Source organism: Calonectris borealis, chromosome 1 (assembly GCF_964195595.1).
Source record: "Calonectris borealis chromosome 1, bCalBor7.hap1.2, whole genome shotgun sequence".
NCBI classification, from domain to species: Eukaryota; Metazoa; Chordata; class Aves; order Procellariiformes; family Procellariidae; genus Calonectris; species Calonectris borealis.
Window position 1 is genome coordinate 45,222,639 of NC_134312.1, and position 23,094 is coordinate 45,245,732.

A 23,094-nucleotide genomic window follows, 5' to 3' on the forward strand; every position below is an offset into this window, starting at 1 on the left:
TTTTGACATTTTAAAAAAAGTTAAGAAGTCAGATTTCTGTTTCTTCATAAGTATAGGATGTAAAGAGTTTTTTTCTCCTGATATTTCTAAATGGAAACATTTTGAGACTGTCTTTTGAGGATGTATAGGAAAATTCAGATGAAACAGATCTGAAACGGAAAATTCAGATGAAACAGATCTGAAACGGAAAATTCAGTGATAAAATTTGACATGCATAAAATCTCAGTGAAGAGACATATTTCCATAGAACTTTTTTGGTTGTATACTATGGGAATCAAAGTTACAGAGCATGCAAGTGCAGGAGGTTCAAATTGGAGATACCCGCTATGTCCTGAGTGTCAGCTCACTAGCAGGCAGAACTATGAGAAGATTGTGCACGTTTTCTGTTTTCATGGAAATAAGCTGCCTTATGCGGTAAGGAATGGGTGTCTGCAGCAGGCATTAGGACAAAAATCACATAGTGCTTGCTACCTTATGGCTGCTGAAAAAGAAGGTTATAGTATGCATATAGTATACATTGTAATGAGATCTTGGATACTCTGAGACATAGTGTGATAAAATTTACTTGTAGGAATTCCCCAAATTCTGTAGCACAATTAATTAATATACTCTATCACTTTTAAAATTGTTCTTGTTCCTTCTCTATGTCTTACCTCTAAAACTTGCAGCTGCTGTGTTGGTAATATTTTTATTAGGACATACTATTATTATGAAATTCCACATAGGAGTAATGGTTATACAGATTTATACAACAAAACAACTGTGTCATTGAATTCAGTGAAAAAAACATGAATCATAGTTAAGTGTACTCACTGTAATATGTTTCAATGAACTACTTTCTACCATAGTCGTGTATGGGGAAGAGTTTATTAATTATTTATTAATGTGGTCTCCAAGCAGCATGACGTGGTCCCCAGCTATCAATTACCGCTGTGTTGTCTTGGCAACGTTGTGCAGCGTCGTCTTCTTGTGAGTATCTGGAAAGATGGATTTTGCAGCTGAATTCTGTTAGCTAATCTTTCCAGGTTTCCACTACAGAACTGTTCGTTAGGTGAATTACCTTGTCAATCTAGACGTCCATCTCCCCACATTTGGCAATTGGATTCCAGATTTTGTTCTTCAGTCACCTTCTGCTTTACCCCATTCAAAACCATGCAGATCAGTCCAGTGCATTCCTTAATACGATGCATTTCAGTCCAGTGCATTCCTTTAATATGGTGACATTTTCAAATCAAGAGGCAGCAGGAAAGGTAAACAAAGGGTAGCTGTTTAATTTGCAGCAAAAGAGTCAAGTCTTGGAAATTTTTTTTTTGAGTGGCAGAAATTCAGTTCTGGAGTTACTGAGCCCAAGCATCTGGAGCTGAGATGAAAGAGATGAAACAGATTTCTTCCAAAGTCCAGGCTAATGGTTTAGATTATCAGGTGGTGCCTCATTGTAGATGCAGTTCATGCTTTTTAAAGACGTGTATATCCTGTCAAGACTAGGATCATATTTTTTTTAGAGGAAGCTGATATTCTGCAGAACAGTTCTTCAGAAGTGGGAATTACTCTGCAGAAATCTCTGCAGCTCTGCAACCCGGAATTACAGAGTCATCTGTGCTGGTTTTGGCTGGGATAGAGTTAATTTTCTTCATAGTAGCTAGTATGGGGCTATGTTTTGGATTTGTGCTGGAAACAGTGTTGACAATACAGAGATGTTTTCGTTATTGCTGAGCAGTGCTTACACAGAGTCAAGGCCTTTTCTGCTTCTCACACCATCCCACCAGCGAGTAGGCTGGGGGTGCACAAGAAGTTGTGAGGGGACACAGCTGGGACAGCTGACCCCAACTGACCAAAGGGATATTCCATACCATATGACGTCATGCTCAGCATATAAAGCTGGGGGAAGAAGAAGGAGGGGGGACGTTCGGAGTGATGGCGTTTGTCTTCCCAAGTAACCGTTACGCATCATGGAGCCCTGCTTTCCTGGGGATGGCTGAACACCTGCCTGCCGAGGGGAAGTGGTGAATGAATTCCTTGTTTTGCTTTGCTTGCGTGCGCGGCTTTTGCTTTACTTATTAAACTGTCTTTATCTCAGCCCACGAGTTTTCTCACTTTTACCCTTCTGATTCTCTCCCCCACCCCACCAGAGGGGAGTGAGCGAGTGGCTGTGTGGTGCTTGGTTGCTGGCTGGGGTTAAACCACGACAGAGTAATTTTCTAGATAACCGAACCTATAACAGGTATTCATGTAGAGGAAGAAGAGAAAAGTGGTCATTTATCATGTCTCTACCTGGGGGCTTGCATTCTGTCCTTTATGGGTATGAACATAAAGATTGTTTCAGCTGTTGTTTGTTGCTTAGTAATCAGACTTGTGCAGATGTGGGCTGTGTGTCATTAGTTACAGTAGGTCGTCATTCCTTCAATGTCATGTTAGGACACCCAGTTTAAACAGGTTTTTGGTTGTCCTTATTGGAGGAGAGAGAGGAAGAAATTTTGTTAGGGGCCATAGGCATTGCAAAGGTAGAAACTGACCTTTCAGTAGTGTGTGGCTGTCTCATTCTGTACTGTGGCCTTTACCATTGGCTTCAGAGAAAGGAAAAAGAACAGAATTGTATGTATTTTTTTTCTTTGTGTGTCTGGTCAGCCTGTGTCAAATTCAAGGAGCTCTTTCCTAACTCGTCCTGATGACTGGCTTCTCTCTTGAGGTTGGAGCATTGATAGTTCTTGCAATTCTTGTCTTATGATAATTTAACATAACTTAAAGAAGTGACATGGATTTAAATTTGGATTTGACACTTTTGTTTTCTAATGAGCCAAGTAATTTGGGCTAAATTGCTTTGGGAGAGCCAACCAGTCTCTTAAACCTGTGAAGAGCAGTTGGTGCCTCTCTGTCCCAGTATTCCAGTAATGTTACCACTCAGATGTGGAGGAAGAGTGGGAAAACGTCCTCAGCATGGGACATCAGAACCCTCAATCTGTGTGTATATCCCAGGATTGTGCTGTAATTGCAGAGACAAAAGTTTCCTCAGCCTCACTCTCCTTCCACCCCACCTTTTTTTTTTTATGTTGAAGGCATTTCCTTATGGTATAAACTACTTGGGCCTTTATATGGGCAGTCACATGGAACATCAGAGTTACAGAAGTTTCTGAAATGAGCCTTTATTTGGAAATGTGGTAAAATTGCTTACTTGTGAAAACTTACCTCAGAGCACCCTGTTTCCAGGTGGGTAGAGAAGAGAGTTAAGCGTTAAAGACTGCTGGTACTAGGCATTTTACTGGTGTAAACCTTGTTAATCTAATGCTAAAATATTGTATCTCTGCTCCGGCTAACAGCGTATAGCATCTCCATCATATATGATTTGTGACATGTCTTAGTAAAATGGATGACATAGCTTCCCTGGTTGTGTTGCCCTCCGTAGCATTTTAATCTTACAGTCATCTATACTCATCTTCCAGTCTTGAATTTTCATGAGTTTTCTCTGTGCAATCATGTGAAATGGATTCTCCTTCAGAAATTTAGGCTGTATCTGCTTAGCTGAGAAATATTTTTTACAGAAATGTCTTGTTCATGACTATGTACTGCTTGTGTGTTTGTTGGACATCCAAGAATGTATGTCTGGATTGTATACATATTCTCTAAGGTGTTTTTGCTTTGAATAAATCATTACAGCTGCATAGGTTTACCATGGTCTTTAGTCCTGGTCACTGTCTCCCCCATTTCATGAAGTTAAGTGAATTTCACCTCCAAATATGTTTCTCTCTTGAGGGTTATTTCAGATGCACATTTCACATGGCTTTCAGTTCTCCCATGCATTTTGGGAAATGCACCACGTTGCAAAGATGGCCCTGGTTCAGAGATGGCAGGAGTGTTGTGTCTTGTTTTTATTTATGGAACTGATTACAGTTTAGGTATGGTTAAGTCAGTAAGCACACTAGGTTCTTCTAGTAAAAAAACGCATGCACCTCTGTTCTTTAAATTGCTGGGAAGATTCTCTTTTCCTCCTGGCTGTTCTCTTTTTTTTTTTTCCCACTGGTCAGCACCTCCTCTGTGCTGATACAAATTCCGTATCAGCTGTGCCGAAGCCACTCTTTCTCATTTGCGCTGACGTTTTCTAACTTAGAATTGATAGAAAGTAAGTATTAAGCTTTTCTGTTCCCATTTGACTTCAGTTTCTCAGTGCTTATTAATCTTAATCTTTTCTGATTGTCTTTCCACATGCAGCCAGGGACATGCATTAATATGAATGAAGTATTATAAATGTTTTCCTCCTTTTTAAAATTTCAGTGATGTGGCTTAGATGAGTGAAAATAAAAGAACTGTAAAGCAGTCTTAAGTTACAGAGCTCAGCCATGAATGATGTTTAGTGTGCACTGAATAGGCAAATGAAGAAGAAGAAGAGGGGACACCTTTAGGAATGGGTGTACTAAATAAGAATAGTGCTGTCTCATCTTCCTGAAGGAGACAAGTTGTTGTTTCAGCACCACCAGTTTGTATGTGTGTGAAGACGTTACAGGTGGCTGATCTCATTCTTGATGCATGGCAACCGCTTTTTTTGTTGCTTACAGAATAAAGTCGTCATTAGTGTAAAGTAGATGATTTTCCTGATGATTTAAGAACAGGAGAGCTAGTAGTAAGCTGCATGGATCTAGTGCATGGAAGGAATGATCCTTTGCAGGATTTAAGGCTGCCCAGTGAAGGTAGAAAGAGACAGAACAGGAGTTTCTAAGATGTTAGACCCTGATACAGAAAAAAGTATTTGAATTGCACAGTAGTAATTTTATCTGTCTTTTCCATCTTGGCAGTATTACTATGCATATAATATATTAAGATTCCCCCAAATGATTAAACAGTAAACGGTTAGCACTGAGATGTGTAATTACTTTTTATAATCTCCATTTATCTCTTAGTATTTCATCATGTTATGATGTTACAGTAGGAGGAAAATAAAAATTGGAAATTCATTTTTAGTCTGAAAATGTATTATAATTCAGTGCATTGCCCGACTTAATGCATCTTTAAACATGCCATCTGACATCTTCAAACTATGACCAAAAAGCTTTTTATTCTCCTGTGATTATCTTGGCTCTCACTTTGCTATAGGCAACTTATAAGATGTACATTATAAATTACCATTTGGAGGCCGAGGAGCCTGGTACACTTAAAAAACGAATGCATAAACTTCTGGTGCTTTATGACTAGTTTGCCAGTTCGTGATAACTGAACTTATTTCCTTCTTTGGTTTTAATGCTTGTCATGGCCCACCAACCTTTAACTAAGCTAGTTAGAGCTTCTTTACAGTTACATTTTGTACGTTTATTCTAGAGATTTTATTTGGATGTGCTTTGAAATCTTCAGAGGCCTTGTGTATATGTATGATACCACAAACAGCACAGTTTGTAAATACGTTCTGTGTTTGGATAGGATTGTGAAAGGGAGCCTTGGGGGAATTTTAATGGTTTGGGGGGTTGATTTTGTTTTTAAATGAGTGGTTGAAATATAGCAATAGATAGAACTGTTATACAAGAAGTATTTGGCCTTCACAAGTGTAATATGTATTCATGGTAATAGATGCATTATGACTACAAGTGCTTTGAAGCATTTAGAAAATACTAAAAGAATTGCTGGTTTCTCTTCTGATGTTAAATTCTAAGAATAAGCATGGGAACTCAGGTACTTTCAGAAAATATATTACTTTATAAACAAAATGGATTTTATTTTGAGAAACAGGCTTCAGGTTTTCAAATACCTTTAGCTTATTTTGTGATTTTTTTTTTCGTGTGCTTCTGTACATTCGCAAGAAATGAGGGAAATGCTCTGCTTCTGGCTAGCTGTACAGCTGTTGTACACATATTAATATGGCTCCACAGTCGGGTTAATACTAACATCATAATTCCTAGATATTGCAAACAAGCTTGAAGCTGTCATTCTCAGTGCTGTATACGTGCATAATATGGGAATGCTTGCCCGTTTATTTAAATATGAATGTACTTTAATTAGTGCAACACTGAATATAATGCTCTATTTCCTTTTAAAGATTGGAAATAGCGTCCCAGCTGAGATGGGAGGCATTCATCGATACTACTGCAGGTTAGGATCTGATACAAAGTTAAACCAGTAGAGTAACTACATAGATGAGCTTTCAGAAAGCTATTTGTCGCTAAAGCTCTGTTTCAGAAAAATGGCCTGGCTTATGAAAGCACTTAAATGTGTACCTGTGTTGCATTTGACATTTAAAATGTACGGTGATATCCTGAACCATGAATTAGACTAAATGGACAAATTGCTTGTGGGGCAGGAAATACTTGTGATAGTATTCCTGTTTTAAGTGGAACATACTGAGATAATAGCTCGGCGGTGGCAGTGTGTGGTTTGTGAATGGTCTAAGCTTACGTAAGTGCAAACCACCAGCGAAGGAGGGAGCGGAGCATCCCTCCTTCATCTCTGGCACTGCCTTTGTACCCCTGCTCTTAGGCCAGTCCTACCATGCTTGTGGCCGCATGGTGAGCGGAATCAGAGCATTGATTTAGGCAAAAACTAACCTGGCTGAAAGAAAGAATAATAATTTTTTTAAAAATCTGAATCAGTTCAATTCAATTCCATGTAAAAATGGGAGAAAAAGGAAGATGGGAATGTACAACCAAGGTGTAGAAAGATAATGAGACCACACTTTTTTTACAGTTATCTTCACTGATGTGCATTTAAATTAGCTCAAGTCAACTGCGCAGTGTCCAGTTGTGCATTTTAATTACAAAATGTTCCTTCTTCATATAATGGATAATGAAAATGAATATGGCTGTGACATCATTGTCTCTTTTAGCTATTGTCCGTGCTGTCTTTCAGGCAGTAACCACTTTCTGTGGTGTCTGTAGCGTATGGCCCTGTTGTTGATTCAGCACCCTTGGTGCTACCATAAAATAAAGAATATAGAGAATAAGGACAACTTCAAGTGGAAGTGAATACTGAACAGCAAGTAGTCATAACCAGAAAAAAAGCAAATTTTTGTGCAATGCACTGGTCCTGTTGTACAAATGTACTGGAGAATCTGTTTAATTAACGGATCTTTCTGGTTTCCTTAGTCACCCTTTAAAAAATGGGTTCCTTCATTTCCTATTTATATCTCTTTTCCATGTTTTCTGAGTGAAGTTTCTACATTACAGTTTCTGAGTAGAGAAAGTTAAGCAGTTAAGCAGAGGTTTTTTAAGGCTCTGTATACAATTTAACCAAGTGAGAAAGGTAAAATTTAATTTCACTTGGACGTGAAGAATGGGTGAAAAACACTGGTTTTGTTCCATGAGGCTTACAGTTAACTTGTAGAGGTTTTACACTCTGTTTTGTAGAGTTGGATGAATGAACATGTTTTGCAGCCATCCCACCTCAAGGTAGCAAATTGTTCTGATCTTCTGCCAAATGAATGTAATCTAAATTTTAAGCAGCCTGATGGACAAGGTCATGCTTTAGATGTGATAGTCTCTCTAAATAATATTCGAGCAAGAAAGTCTTAACTGAAATTCTTTCCAGTTGGTTTACTGCATATTCTTTACCCTAGCTTTACTTAAGTTTGTAAGGAGTTGCAAAACTCCATGTAAGACAAGTATGAAAATCTTGATTAAAAATCACTCAAGTTGCATACCTCACCTAAAATTTGATAGTTCTTGTGGGTTTTGCTAAGATAGACCCCTGCTACTCACTTACCATATTTTTGCATTCTGTGTGCACCTGGTATTTATTGTGTTGATGATGCATGCACTTAATTCACAAGAGGAATAAGTTAAGAATGCAGTCAGATGGAGGAAAAATAAATGATAATTACCATCGCTGTTCAAGATTTTTTCTGCTGCATCTGTCATACTCCTCAGAAATAAGGGGTGAAATGAAATACCAAATGATGCATGAAAGAGTTTTTGAAGTTTCACTACTAGCCAGCAAAGCCTTTCACAGTTTAGGATGACAGATTGTCTTTAATCTAACCTAATTGTGCATAATGTGTGAATTGGATTTAAATTCACAGTTGCTTTCTGACAGTTGGTAAAACTGAATCAGGGAATCCTTAAGAATTTACAGTTCTCCAGATTCTTCAGTCATTGTCGTCTCCTTGTGGCTCTCACTTTTCTGTTATAATTTGCTGCAGTACCCTGCTAAATATATTAGAAGATGAGAATTTCAGTAAATATAAGCTCTGTCATTAAAGTTTGCTTCATTTGATGACAGGCTTAAGCAAAATGAAGAGGAAATGAGTAAAATGGATGGGGAAGTTAACGATGTAATTATCATAGATCTAAAAAGTAATTTTCACTAGCCTTTACCCTTAGAAGGAGGTAAAAATCATGGCGTATCAACACATACTAACAGTGTGGGTGCAGCTGTACTGTGGACTTTTGTGGCAGTCTGCCAGCTGAGAGCCCGGCATCACACATCACGTTGCATTGGGATTATCCAACCTGTTCTCCTCTGTGCCCTTTAGTCCCCTGGGGTAATAGTGGCCAGGTGTCATCTCCTTGTTTGAGTGTTGATGGATAGTTAGCATCAGACTGTTTGTGGTTAAGTACCCAGCACTAGCCAGGTGTACTTGGTCTTTCTACACATTAATACTATATCATGTCTCATGCACCAACCTGGAGCTGTGCAGAAAGCGTAGATCTCTTCCAGGGAAGAGATGAAGAAAACTTCATGGCAAAATTACACAGGGGATGTTTTTGAGTCCTTGCTCAAGACAGCTGTACTGTACAGAGGCTAAAACAATTATCTGAAATTATCTTCCAAGACCAGTAAGCATAAGACTAAAATGGTGCTTGGTCTACCGGCCTGCAGCATGGCTATCTAGACAGAATTTGTCAGGATTAACAGTGCTAAATCACAAGTTGTGAGCGAGGCCACCTGCTGCTCGTGCAGTCAGAGACTTAGAAACTGGCTTGGGTTTTAGTGATGAAGAACTGACTGGGAAACCGACGACTTTGCTCTGCACAGTCATATCCTGAAGGATGAAGGAAATGAGGTCTGTATCAATACTTGATGATCTGGCCCCTGAATCTTCAGGACCCTCCCAGTACATATTATTTCTGTGATGCGTTAGATTTGGTTTTATTATAAGGAAGCAGTATGGTATGCTGTGATGCAGATTTTTAGTGCTATAATTAGTCTGGTACTGTGGTTTTCTGTTCCTGGATACCCAATAGTTGTTGCCGTACTAGAAAGCACGTTGCTGTTACTTTATTGAATTCTTCATTCCACCCATTCTGGCGTAATTAAAATGACCACTGTGTGGAGGGAGCATGTGCAAGAAGTCTCTGAAGAGCTGCATTCTTGCTATGTGGATGGATTTGTTATCAGTTGCTGCCTAAGCTTTCTCCCTTCTATAGACCCTCCTCTCCTTTTTATCAGTGTTGTCTTCTGCTATAGTAATTCCTTTAATTCCCCTCAACCAAAATGACAGCTTTGCCAGGAGAATGGCTCAAAACAGCACTGCCACAGTGAGAATTTAGTGTATTATATTTATTGCATTCATTAATGTGTTAATGTATGACAATTGCTCCTTTTTCTTCTCTTTTTTCTCCTGCTACATAACAACTTCCCACCTCTTTTGCATGCTTCCAGTATCTATCCATTGCATGCTAAGAAACTCAAAGCAGACAGCCTTACATTACTCACTTAGTGCAGCCCAAACTCAAATATTAATGTCAGAATGCAGTGTATTTTCCCTAAGTACTTCCTACCAGAAAATACAATATTTCAGCAGTGTGCCAGTCTATTATGTTGGGGAACATGAGACACGGTCTAGAAATTGTAATGTATCAGGAATGTAAGTGGTACAGGGCATTTGTCATCTTTAAAGTCCTGAGTTATTTCAAAACTGTTTATTTTTATTGAACTTGACTGTTGACTGCGAGTGAGCAAGACAATTTTGAGTACAGAACTTGCTAGCTGTTGCTCTGCATCATTTGGCAGAGCACAGCTCCTGCGCATCAGGCACACAGGCAAGTGGAAGCTTTCTGATGAATAGTCATCAGAGGTACAGGCGTACCCTTATAGACTCCCCTTGCTACTCATAAGAGAGTGCACTTTTTGCTTCTGCATCAGCAGTGCCTTCTCTGACATAAGAATCGCTTTCAGAGGTGCAAATGCAACGAAAATGCCTGTATCGGACTATTCATAAACTGTCCAATATAGCTCAATAATATTGAAATATCTTTAAAGTAATATCTTTCACTTAGATGTAGAGTGGGACAAAACAAAGAAGGTCACGTCTTTGAATTTTGAGGGCTATTTCTTTACATCAGCCCTTATCCTGGAGGTAAAAATGTAAGGAGGGACATGGGACACTTTAACAGCTATGATTTTAAGCCGATCTCTCACTAACTCTCTCTTCCAAGTCTCAGTGAAGTGTTTTTCATTATTCTCAGAGGTATATATATTCATTCCATTATAACTCAGAGCAGATGTTGAATGTAGTTACCAGACTAGTTGTGAAACATTGCTCTTCCAGTGTAAAACATTGCTTTTCTAAATAGCTGTTTCATCATCACGTTATAAGGTGTTATGCAAAAAGGAAATTGGTTTTATGATCCAGTTGTCCCTGAAAAGCCTTCCACAGCTGGAGGGCGAGCTAACTTGCTCGCGTAGGGAGTGGAAGGTTAGCGCCTAAACGTTTGCAGAAGGGACTGCCTGGAAGACGGATCTGCTGTTCTGTTCCTTACATTAAAAATATGCAAGTTCCTAAAGACTTCAGCGTTGGGAATCTGTCTAGATGCTGTGCATTAATTTCAGAGAATCTGCAACTATAAACAAGTGAGTGTCAGGTAAGGGATGTCTGTTTGTACATTCAGAAACCTGATGTAAGGGGTAGGTGGAATACAGTGCCCATTTGACAAGCGTTATCCTTCTTCAAACTATTGCTGTTTTAACTTTCAGACCTGGGTCTTGTAACCTGCATATAGGTCCTGACTTGAACTGTAAAGAAACCAACCTTAATTGAAACCAAGATTCTTAAGCAACTTTACTTACTGAAAATATATAAAAGGGCCACACGGTACTTGTATTACACATACTTCGTAAGGAAAATTTCTCATCAGTACTTATTTTTCTGTATTCTTCTGAACAGTGATGATTTCTTTTCAGCAGGATTTTGAATTGAATTCCACTTCCAAGTGAGACTCTTTTTTCTGTGATAAAAAATGCTCTCCTAGAAAAGGGTTGCTGTTTTCTGATAGGTTTGGGAAGTTGATATTTCAATCCAGCATCCTATTTGGAAGATATGCATTGATTTCCCAAGAAATGTACAGCACAAAGATTCGTGCTATCCTTTGACAGTACTCCTTCATGCTTCTACATTGTAACAGAATCTTTAGCATTCAGGAACTGTTAACCTAACACAAAGAGTAGAGGCTTTTGGGATTCCCTCTCTAAATTAGTATCTGGCCCAAGCACCAAAAAAACATATTTTTTTCATGTATATAAAAAGTCTTATTGACCCTGGGAGCTGAATGTATGGCTTAGAGATTAGAGCACTGGGTAAATATGGAAATGATATATCCACTGGTAATTGAGAAGACAATAGAAGAAATAGTAGCAATTATAAAGACCTATTCACAAAGTTTTAGAACTTGTGATTCTTGTTTAGAATAAGTGGACTTTCATTCAATCTTATTCCCTGTTGTCCAAAAAGCAGGGACAAATGCAGACAAATTAGTATGATGAAGTTTCCTTTCTAGTTTATACTGTTTTCATTAGCAGTGTATCAGAGTCAAGCCAATCCAAACTAATTTTCAGAAATTTCAGATTCTCCCTCTCCCCTCAGGGTTTTTTGATTGAGAGCTCTTGATTAGAGATGTTTGTCAATTCTCAGTTCATGCAAGTCTTACTGGTACATCAGGTTAACAGTGATGCTATGTTCCCTACCTCTCAGTAGCAAACCTAATTACTATGTTTTGGTGATAGGAGAATACCTTTCTCACCTGATCTGTTACAGTATGGTTTTTAGCTCTTGCCATGCAATATGTAAAGCAAGTTATACTCCATGCTACCACTTCTTTTCCTCCTAACACAGAGGAGAAACTGTCCCTTCCACCATCTTTTCCAATTCACTGTTCTCTAAGAAAAATCTGAGGGAAAAACGTCTTCAGAAACAGATACTGTCGAGAAAATGAAGCTCCCAAACTGTTGAATAAATTGTGAGTTTCTCTTCCTCCAACTTTCAGTGTGATCATGGATGGGGTGTGTTAGATCATTTTGATACTGTATCACCACTGTAATTGTAGCTTGGGTGTTCTGCTTGTTGGAAGAAAAGATCAGGATCTGCGATTGTGCTGGGAATGTGCGTTATGTAGAAGAAGAAACGGGGAAAGATGGGGAAACAATTAAGCAAACTTTTTAGCCTGTCTTTATTAGCATTGAGGGTTGATAATTCGCATTCTGTGTCCCGCAGCTGGAGTTAGGCCCTACTTAACTATGCTATGTTAAGGCTAATTTTCAGCTACTTACTAACACCTAACATAAAAACACCACAAGTTTCTGTAATTTTGTTCTTGTTCTTGCTTCTTTTGGCACTTGAATAGTCATTTAACAACTTCTAAAGTGGCAGATGAATGCTGTGGAAGCTGAGAAAATTCACAGCAAAACCAACTGTAATTTCCTAATGCAAGAGAACTGAAAATAGTTTTGACCGTACTGATCAGACATAAATATAGAGCTGAAGACACACCTGCTTTGTTGTGCTGACACTTCAGGGTGGCGTGGACTATGAATTCCAGGCCAAGTGACTTGAGACTTGGGACATCTCTAGAATGATGAAGCCACATTTTTTAAAGTAATAGTCTCTTACTGTGTTCCTGCTAATATTTACAACCACCTACAGTTTGTTTTCTGCGGCTCAGAGTTACAGCAGCATTTAAAAGTAATTTCTATAGATTTTTTCTTAGAGGGAAAGAGAGAAGAGCAACTGGTCTTTTTTCAAACTTAGACTCTCTGTTATATGACTTGATAGTTTTTATTCCTGTTCTATAATAACAACTCTTGTAGTATAAAAATGTTATATGAAATTGAGCTTCCTTAAGAAAAAGAGGAAGGTGAGGAGGGAGGAATTTCTAGCTGCCTGACTGTGGGGATAATTAGGAAGGCGTAGGCATTACAGAGGACATTCACGCTGTCTCATTTGGAAGCTCCGAACAAGGTATTTTACGTTGGCGCTTCAGAGGGGATTCCAGACCTGCCTTGCCTCGGCTCTGTGCAGAGAGCAAAGGCACGCAGTGCCAGTGTTCAATTTATCTGTCGCAGTTAGATGAATGAATATCTTCCTAAGATTCAAAAACCAAGAGACATTTGTCTTCTCACATCTCCCTTGCCCCACCCCCACCCCTGCACCCCCAAAAGAAACCCACTCCAAAATGCTGTGGTTAGTAAAACTTTAGGTGGAGGAGGAGAAAACATCTGGATTATGATCACAAAATCTTGCAGCAGTTTGATTTCCATTCCTTAGATTGTTCCTTTTGAGTTTATTTTGGCAACACTGAAAACGCAGGTCTGGCTTTTCTACCCTCTTTCTTTTTCAGCCTTTTTGTTATCTGAAATAGTTGTCACCAAGAAATACTAGCGAGATATCCAGGATTATGAAAGAGGTATTCCTGACTTCGTTATTTACAGTAAATTTTGTTAGGCACTTCCTCTTCTCTGATATTCCTGGCCAGTATTGTCATGGAGAAGATTTGGCATTTATTCACCTTCCAAACCTCTGAATGTGTAGCTCCAAAATAGAACAACAGACACTTTGATATTGCTTTACAGGGAGAAGATGATCAACCAAGAATGGATTGATGTTTTTTTTTTCTAGAATTCATTCTTCCCAAGGATATTGACTCATAAAATAACCCTTGAAGTACATCTGCCCTACACAGTATTTCTATCATGGCTTTGCTGTAGGCAGTTTCTTACTGGTGTGATATAACCTTATACCCATAGCAGAATAAACTACAGGTGTAATTCAGAAAGTGTTTATTTCTGACTGTCTTCTATGGAATGGAAAAAGTTCCCTTCTGAAGAATGCAAATTTCTGTAATGAACTTACATTCATTAGATAATACATAAAAGCTCCTGAATTCTAAATCTTACATTGCTGGGATTTTTATTTTATTTTATTATTATTTATTATTATTTTGATGTGCTGAACTAGAAGCAAAACTTAGAACCAATAAATACTTAATGAAGAACAATCTTAACTGACAATATTTGTGTTCTCGTAACAGAATCTGGTTCTGCAATTACTGCTTCCTGTATTGGTTTGGGGAACTCTACAACACCTCCACCCGGACAGGCAGGAAAACCGGTGCCGGGATACAATGGTAAGACTGTGCTAAACATGCTACTGATTTACTGATTTTTAGAATTTCTGATATCAAAGTGCATAAGCACAAATTGCATTTAAAAATGAGACAAGATATCATATTAATGTCTAACTCTGTTGCTTTAAATCAGACATTATATTGTGCTTTCCCTCTGATCTACTTGAACCCTTTCCAGATAATTTCATTGCATTATTTTCAAACTGAATTAAGTCAGTTCTTCAGTAATTCAGGAGTAAGCAGTATAATATCTTCCTTCCCCAAATTTTTGTACATTGAAATACTCTGCTTGCAAGGAGCAGTGTAAATGCTGGAATTGCTACCTTGATAAAATAGTTACAATAAACTGATTAGATTTTACTTTAGTATAATAAAAATAGGAAAAAATAGGAGAGAAAGCTTTGAAAGCTACATAGAATCATAGAATCATTAAGGTTGGAAAAGACCTCTAAGATCATCGAGTCCAACCGTCAACCCAACACAACCAAGCCTAATACACCATGTCTCTAAGTGCCTCATCTACACGTCTTTTAAATGCCTGCAGGGATGGTGACTCAACCACTTCCCTGGGCAGCCTGTTCCAAGGCCTGACCACTCTTTCAGTAAAGAAATTTCTCCTAATGTCCAATCTAAAACTCCCTTGGTGCAACTTGAGGCCATTTCCTCTCGTCCTGTCGCTAGTTACTTGGGAGAAGAGACCAACACCCACCTTGCTACAATCTCCTTTCAGGTAGTTGTAGAGCGCGATGAGGTCCCCCCTCAGCCTCCTCTTCTCCAGGCTAAACAACCCCAGTTCCCTCAGCCGCTCCTTATAAGGCTTGTGCTCCAGGCCCTTCACCAGCTCTGTTGCCCTTCTCTGGACACGCTCCAGCACCTCCATGTCTTTCTTGTAGTGAGGGGCCCAAAACTGAACACAGCATTCGAGGTGCGGCCTCACCAGTGCCAAGTACAGGGGCACGATCACCTCCCTGCTCCTGCTGGCCACACTATTTCTGATACAGGCCAGGATGCCATTGGCCTTCTTGGCCACCTGGGCACACTGCCGGCTCGTGTTCAGCCGGCTGTCAACCAGCACCCCCAGGTCCTTTTCCTCCGGGCAGCTTTCCAGCCACTCTTCCCCAAGCCTGTAGCGTTGCCTGGGGTTGTTGTGGTCAAAGTGCAGGACCCGGCACTTGGCCTTGTTGAACCTCATACAGTTGGCCTCAGCCCATGGATCCAGCCTGTCCAGGTCCCTCTGCAGAGCCTTCCTACCCTCAAGCAGATCAACACTCCCGCCCAACTTGGTGTCGTCTGCAAACTGACTGAGGGAGCACTCGATCCCCTTCATCATAGGAGAATGCCGTGGGAGACAGTGTCAAAGGCTTTACTGAAGTCCAGGTAGACCACATCCACAGCCTTACCCTCATCCACAAGGCGGGTCACCTGGTCGTAGAAGGAGATCAGGTTGATCAAGCAGGACCTGCCTTCCATGAACCCGTGCTGGCTGGGCCTGATCCCCTGGTTGTCCCGGACATGGCTCGTGAGCCCCCTCAAAACGAACCGCTCCATGATCTTCCCCGGCACCGAGATCAGGCTGACTGGCCTGTACTTCCCCGGATCCTCCTTCCGGCCCTTCTTGTAGATGGGAGTCACATTGGCAAGCCTCCAGTCGTCCGGGACCTCCCCAGTTAACCAGGACTGCTGGTAAATGATGGAGGGTGGCTTGGCAAGCTCCTCCGCCAGCTCCCTCAGTACCCTCGGGTGGATCCCATCTGGCCCCATAGACTTGTGAGCGTCCAGGTGGCGTAGCAGGTCGTTAACTGCTTCCTCTTGGATTATGGGGGGTTTATCCTGCTCTCTGTCCCTGTCTTCCAGCTCAGGGGGCTGAGTACCCTGAGTACCCCTGAGTACCCTTTGAGTACCCAGAGATAATACCTCTGACTATTAAAGACTGAGGCAAAGGTGGCGTTAAGTACCTCAGCCTTATCCTTGTCCTTGGTGGCAACGTTGCCCCCTGCATCCAATAAAGGATAGAGATTCTCCTTGGCTCTCCGTTTGTCCTTAATATACTTGTAAAAACATTTTTTGTTGTCTCTCATGACAGCGGCCAGGTTGAGTTCTAGCTGGGCTTTTGCCTTTCTAATTTCCTCTCTGCACGACCTAACAGATCCCTGTACTCTTCTTGAGTTGCCTGCCCCTTCTTCTAAAGGTGATAAACTCTCCTTTTTTCCCTGAGTCCCAGCCAGAGCTCCCCGTTCAGCCAGGCTGGACGTCTTCTCCGCTCGTTCTTCTTTCGACACATGGGGACAGCCCGCTCCTGCACCTTTAAGACTTCCTTCTTGAAGAGCGTCCAGCCTTCCTGGACCCCTTTGCCCTTCAGGACTGTCTCCTAGGGGACCCTCTCGACCAGTGTCCTGAGCAGGCCAAAGTCCGCCCTCCAGAAGTCCATGGTAGCGGTTTTGCTGGCCCCCCTCCTTACTTCACCAAGTATTGAGTACTCTATCATTTCATGGTCGCTAAGCCCAAGCCGGCCTCCGACCACCACATCTCCCACCAGTCCTTCTCTGTTTGTGAACAGCAGGTCAAGCGAGGCACCTCCGTAGTGGGCTCGCTTACCAGCTGCGTCAGGAAGTTATCTTCCACACACTCCAGGAACCTCCTTGATGGTTTCCTCTCTGCCGTGTGGTATTTCCAGCAGACGCCTGGAAAGTTGAAGTCCCCCACGACAACAAGGGCTAGCGACTGTGAGACTTCTGCGAACCTCTGGTAGAATATTTCATCTGCCTCCTCGTCCTGATTAGGTGGTCTATTGCAGACTCCCAGCAGGGTATCTGCCTTGTTGGCCTTCCCTCTCATCCTTACCCACAAGCACTCGACCTCATCATCACTACCATTGAGCTCCAGACAGTCGAAGCACTCCCTAACATACAGGGCTACCCCACCGCCTCTCCTTCCTCGCCTGTCCCTTCTGAAGAGCTTATAGCCATCCATTGCAGCACGCCAATCGTGAGACTCATCCCACCATGTTTCCGTGATGGCAACTAAGGTATAGCTACCCCGCTGCACAATGGCTTCCAGCTCCTCCTGTTTGCTGCCCATGCTGTGTGCATTGGTGTAGATGCACTTGAGCTGGGCTGCCGATTTCTCCCCTGACATTGGCGTGCTGCCCCTAGGCTCTTCTCTAGTGAGCCTGGTTTTATCCCCTTCCCCCTTTGAACCTAGTTTAAAGCCCTCTCGATGAGCCCCGCCAACTCATACGCGAGAATCCTTTTCCCCCTGTGAGACAGCTGAACTCCGTCCGTCGCCAGCAGGCCCGGTGCCGTGTAAACCTCCCCGTGGTCAAAGAAGCCAAAATTCTGCCGATGGCACCAGCCCCTGAGCCACGTGTTGATCCAATGAGTTTTCCTGTTCCCTTCAGTGTTCCTCCCTGCCACTGAAGGGATCAAGGAAAATGCTACCTGTGCTCCTGATCCTTCCACCAGTCGCCCCAGTGCCCTGAAGTCCCTTTTGATCCCTTTGGGACTTCTCTCTGCAACCTCCTCACTGCCATGTGAGTGGGTCTCTTTCTTTGTGTGTTCTGAGCCCAAATTCTCCAAATCTAACAATACTATGTTCTTACACGTGTTCTTACACCATCTAAAAATAGAGAAGAAAAAAAAAGTGTTTACAGATTATAAATGGGTTTTATTTATGCCATTCTTGCTGTTTTTCATAAGTGTCTTCTATGTTTCCATTCATCCTTTTGATTTCATATTCCCGTTACTCCTTCCAAGTCACTGATTTGTAAAACTGGCCTTGTGGACTTGCTTGTGTATGTGCTGAGCCGTTGCTTTCAGCAGGCTCTTCAGTTATTTAGAAATTACCATCCTCTTTGAAGGAGTGACTTCAGCCAGAAATAGTAAATTACAGATGTTGGCGTTCTTTAGGCAGATAGGATGTGATATTACTCATAAGAGTCTTAGCAAGGTTAGAGTCAGACGTCTGTTATCCTCTTTTCCCCACTTCCACTGGAACTTTTTCATACAGAATGTAAGATTGTTTGTAGTAATTTAGATCCAGCTGAACATTGCTTTCTTTGCTTGGGCAGGCTTCAAAAAGCATGTTTTTTAAATCCATGTCAGCCCTTTCCTCTCTATTTTTCCATGGTTTAATCATTTCACTTTGTTTAACTCCATTTATCACAGGCCAAGTTGATATCTATCACTTCCTCCTTATGCCCACACCTTCAGATGGAATGGGTGGCTGTAGTAGATTTCCCAGATGACTGCACAGAAGAGACTATTTCAGTTTTTTTTCCTCAGAAGCCTCAGTACCAGTATATGATGCTTTCATTGAAGGTGATGGGCCAGTGTCATCCAGGGAAAAGGCTTCTCTTGGGAGGTCTGGATTCTTCGCTGTGGGTAGTTCACGAGTTACTTTACTTCTGTATGCTAGACTAGAATAAGCCTTGTCAGCTGGGGAGCATCTTTCTGGGTCTCCTGGGAGCCTTTGGAGACCAGACACACTTATTTACTGCTACTAGCATTTCTCACGTTAACTGGGTTAGCCTCCAGTAATCTTAGTCGTTACTTCTTACTAGTGTTACCTGCACACTTTTTCTTGTATTTGTCATGTATCTGAAGGGTCCTTTGCTATTTGGAAGTTTAAATTTTCCAGTATGAAGATGTCTTTTAATTTTCAGTTCTATTTTTTCCCTTTTTGACTTTGAGCATTTTTGCTCCCAAAGCACAAGTATTATTTAAGACTTTTTGTACTTAAGGCTGAATGTTAATAAGGTCATGAGATTATCCAATTTGGAACTCCCAAATTGCTTAATTCCTTTTGTTGCTTGGTGTATTGACATTCTGAAGTGTGACGTAAGTTGATATCCATGAAGAAAGACACTGTCCTCCACCTAAAAATACACTACTTGACAGAAGTTCTCTTCCTATATTACTTTTTTGCAGTGATGATTCTGGATGAAAATAAGAAACCAGTGAAGGCGAAGACTTTAGGAAATATTGTGGTAAAGTAAGCAAACTAAGTATCTTACAGTTAAGAGAAGCTTCCTGCATGGGTTGATTGTCTTTTGATTGAAGTTTATATATATATATAACAATAATTGAAGTAATGAGGGTTGAAAAGCATGGCTGTCTCTGATATTGATACCAAACTGCCAGAGCTTTTTACATCCATTAATGTTGAAAAATTGCAGATGAAATTGTGTGAATGAATGAGTGTGGATTCCTGTTTTTTTTTTCTTAGACTACAGCAAAGTGTATCATTTTCATTACCATCCTGTTGGCACAGGATTAAGCCTTCCTGTTGGGATGTATGAGCAAGATATTGAATCATTCTCTTCACTGTTTTATCTTTCAGTTTAGTGAAATAGTAGAGCAGTGCAGATTGACATACTTTGGTTTACTGGTGTGATGCTGCCTCCTCTTTCACTATCTCCTAATACCAACTGATGCACATTCCTAGAGGGAGAATATGTGTTTTCTGATCTCTGTAAAAACAGCAAGATGTCTCTGAATGTGCTTTGCATGAAATGGTGTTCAATTATGGTGGTACTTGGACAAAATACACACAGGAAAAGATTCCAGGAAAAAAAAAAAGAAAGAAAAAAACCCTGCTGTGCATACGTAGGTGATTTTAGTACCATTTACCAGACTCCTGTCAGATGGGTTCCATAAGCTTCAATAGTCTTTTTGAAAGTACATCTTTCTTAGCACCTTTTGTTAGATAAAGGAGCCTCTGTTTAGATAACACTGTGAACATCAATTACATTTCTCTTCTCTTACCTTCTGCCATCTCACTGTTGCCAGAACCTCTCCTTACTTCTGTAAAGCTTGCTAGGCTACTGCTCCCCACAGCCCATGCCAGCTCTGTCAGACTTTCAGGCAAATGGCGTTTTCCTCAGACAGATGCCTACAGACGTGATTAACACGTTCGCTGTAGCCGCCTCTGTTTTCAGTCATAGAAAATACTTCAGTTCTGAACACTTCCTACTGCCAGCAAATACAAGTCCCAGAAGAAATGCATTCATCCCCTTCTGTAGTAACTCAGATTCTTCATTGCTTGCTTAGATGAATGGAAGGAAATACAAAGATTAGCATTAACCTTCAGTGAATTGAAATTTTTTCAAAAGCCAAAACATTGGGACAGATGTACCGATTTTGATGAGTTGTTAAAGAGAGAAGTTAGCTGAAGATTGAGGCAGTGGCCACGTGAGCTGGAGATGAGGCACATAAGAGCTACAGGCACTGGAGCGTGCTGCAGAAAGGCAGCGCTAAAAGTGCGGGTGGGCTGGCTGCACGGTGCTCGCTTGGGAGTCGGAGTTGCCGAGGTGTGGAGGTTTTTGCTCAGCTGTACTACTGATCGCTAGACCGCTGTGGAGACTGAGATAGTATCACATGAAGTTATTGTACTGTGTGACACAGACATGTATTTTCAGTCTATACCTTGCCTAATTTTCAGCATCTTAGGCTAAGCCACCAGGACACACAGGCGTGTGTTTAAGTGCACACACGATCTCCCCTGAATCAGCAGACTCATATTTAGATGTAGTTTTCCTGTGACACGTATAAGGTTGTGCATTCATTCCGTTGCCGAGTATGAATACTTAAAATTGCTCCAGCCTTTAGTAGGCTGTGGTTTGCAGTATCAGTAACCCAAGTCAGACTGGAGGGCTATTTTTCAAAGCTCTCACCTCTGTAGTGCCTGATGCCATAATAAAACGTAGGCTTGTAATCAGTGGAGAGAGTGAAAGGCATTTTGTAAGAAAATTGATCCTAGCTGTCTTAGGCATTCAGCTAGGATGGAATAAATCGCATTCCAGATGTGCTCATGTCTCTCCACTGCCTGCAGGGGTGACACAGCTAGCTTAGGGTAGGCGCTTAGCGTTACCTACCAAAAGCGAAGTGAAATGAACCCCATCCTTAGCAACTCTGCTAAACAAGCTGAATTATATCTACTAACAGGTAACGTTGGTAGATGTGTGCACACATTTCTGAGTCATTGCTATTTTTAAGTGCCTGTCAGGAGTGGGTATTGCCATATTAGAAGATCCCGTTTGGGATTATTGTCAAACTCTTAAAGCCAGAATTTATCTTCCCTAATGTGGCCCTACGTTTAGGCATTTATCTTAAGGGATTACAAATGTGTTTGTACGTTGGTGGTTGTTGTTGTTTGTTTTATTTTGTTTTATCTTGCACAGCATGACTTCTGCTGCAGTCAAATAAATTGATAGGGAAGAAGGGGGGATTCTGTTTTGTTTTGGTTTTTTTTTGCATTGGATCACTCAAGAAAGAGTAATGGCACAGGGACACTATTATTTTGTCATGTCCATAGTTATTGTAAAATCCATTCTGAAATAGGGGGGAGAGTAGAGGGCAAAGAAATTACATCGTATCATTAACATAGTTGATATGAAACCAATTCAGAGGTAGGTTAACTATCACTCCTCTTTCTCTTCCACCTTCTACATGTACAGACCCCTTAAAAATGGTGGGGATGACCCTTGTTACTGGCAGTCTTTGTCACCCCAGGGACATGTCCCCATGCAGCTAGAAGAAAATGGGGGAGTCAGGATAGTTTTGACTATTACTCTTTCATACACTCAGCAGCAAAATATGGTGTACTGTTTCAGAAAAAAACAAAGGTGTGTGCTTTATCTGCAGCGTATGTGAGTTGAGAAATATTCTTCAGTATTTCTTGGAGAGGAGAATGGCCACACACTGCTTACAATACCAGCTGTGCAAAAGTGGTATGCTGCTGCTCTTGGTTATTTTTATCCCGGTCTAACTCCTGATAAAGACTGTTGGGAGCTGCTTGAGGCCTGCAGTGCTCATAAGTATAGCATTTAAAATATCTGTTCTTACAACAGAGTTTTAAACTTTAATTTTATCTTGCAGGAGTCAAATACTTTAGAAAAGTAATTCTTACACCTAATTACTCCATCTTTCTGCCCCAAGTACGTTCTTTTCTTTACTCATCTGCCAACTGATACCTTTTTTTTTTTTTTTCATATAACCATCATCTGTGCCCTTTGGAAAGATTTTTGCTCACAAGAACTCTCATGCAGGCTAATTTACCTGGACAATGCAATAATCTTTTTGACTTCTCAAGTCTTTCAGGATAAAGTAATCAAATGCAGTGTCACAACATTTATCATGAAGACGACTGCATCTCGTGAGAGTGGACTTGTGTGAATCGTTTCTAAATTTACATTTTTCTGAGCTAGAATCTTTGGACATGAAAGATAATTAACCGAGAATTTATTCTGAAGTGAAAATGATAGCAGCAATGACCTCCATTTCCGTTAGCAAGACCAGTCTGATTTAGTGACACACTTCTGCATTGTTCTGACCTGCCTGTAATTAATACGCACTTGAAAATGTGTGTGTGTGTATGTAATCATGATTAGCCATAAGAATTTTCAAAGTTGTCTGTTCTCATAAGGAACATTAGCAAAGAGAAATCCCATTTAAATTCCAGTGCAGTGGGAAACTCAGTTTTGCTCTTGTACATTATAAAGATCACAAATCCATTATGTTTATTTTATGAAGCAGTTGTCAGCACTGTCTCATTAGCTAGATTATTCTTTATGTTCATCCACAATAGCAAGAGATCTACATTTGCCTTATACTCATTCTATCCAGAGAGTAATACCTGCCAATAAATTTCCAGCTATATCCTAGTTACGTTTCCTCTAGTGTTTGTATAGTTAATTTTGTGCTATAATAATGGAGGTTTACGGGATAAGTATTTACAAATTTGTTTTACTGATCTCCACTGCACAGAATCACATAAATATTTATGTTCC

At 40.7% G+C, this 23,094-nt stretch overlaps 1 protein-coding gene across 1 annotated transcript in view; it reads left to right on the forward strand.

The window, feature by feature from the left end:
• The window catches only part of ACSS3 (acyl-CoA synthetase short chain family member 3), a 93,117-nt gene that overhangs the window by 54,234 nt on the left and 15,789 nt on the right, over positions 1-23,094 (forward strand). The window contains exons 10-11 of the mRNA XM_075150535.1: positions 14,214-14,309; positions 19,235-19,298. Of these exons, the coding sequence (XP_075006636.1) occupies positions 14,214-14,309; positions 19,235-19,298 (160 nt within the window). The remainder of the gene's footprint in view (positions 1-14,213; positions 14,310-19,234; positions 19,299-23,094) is intronic.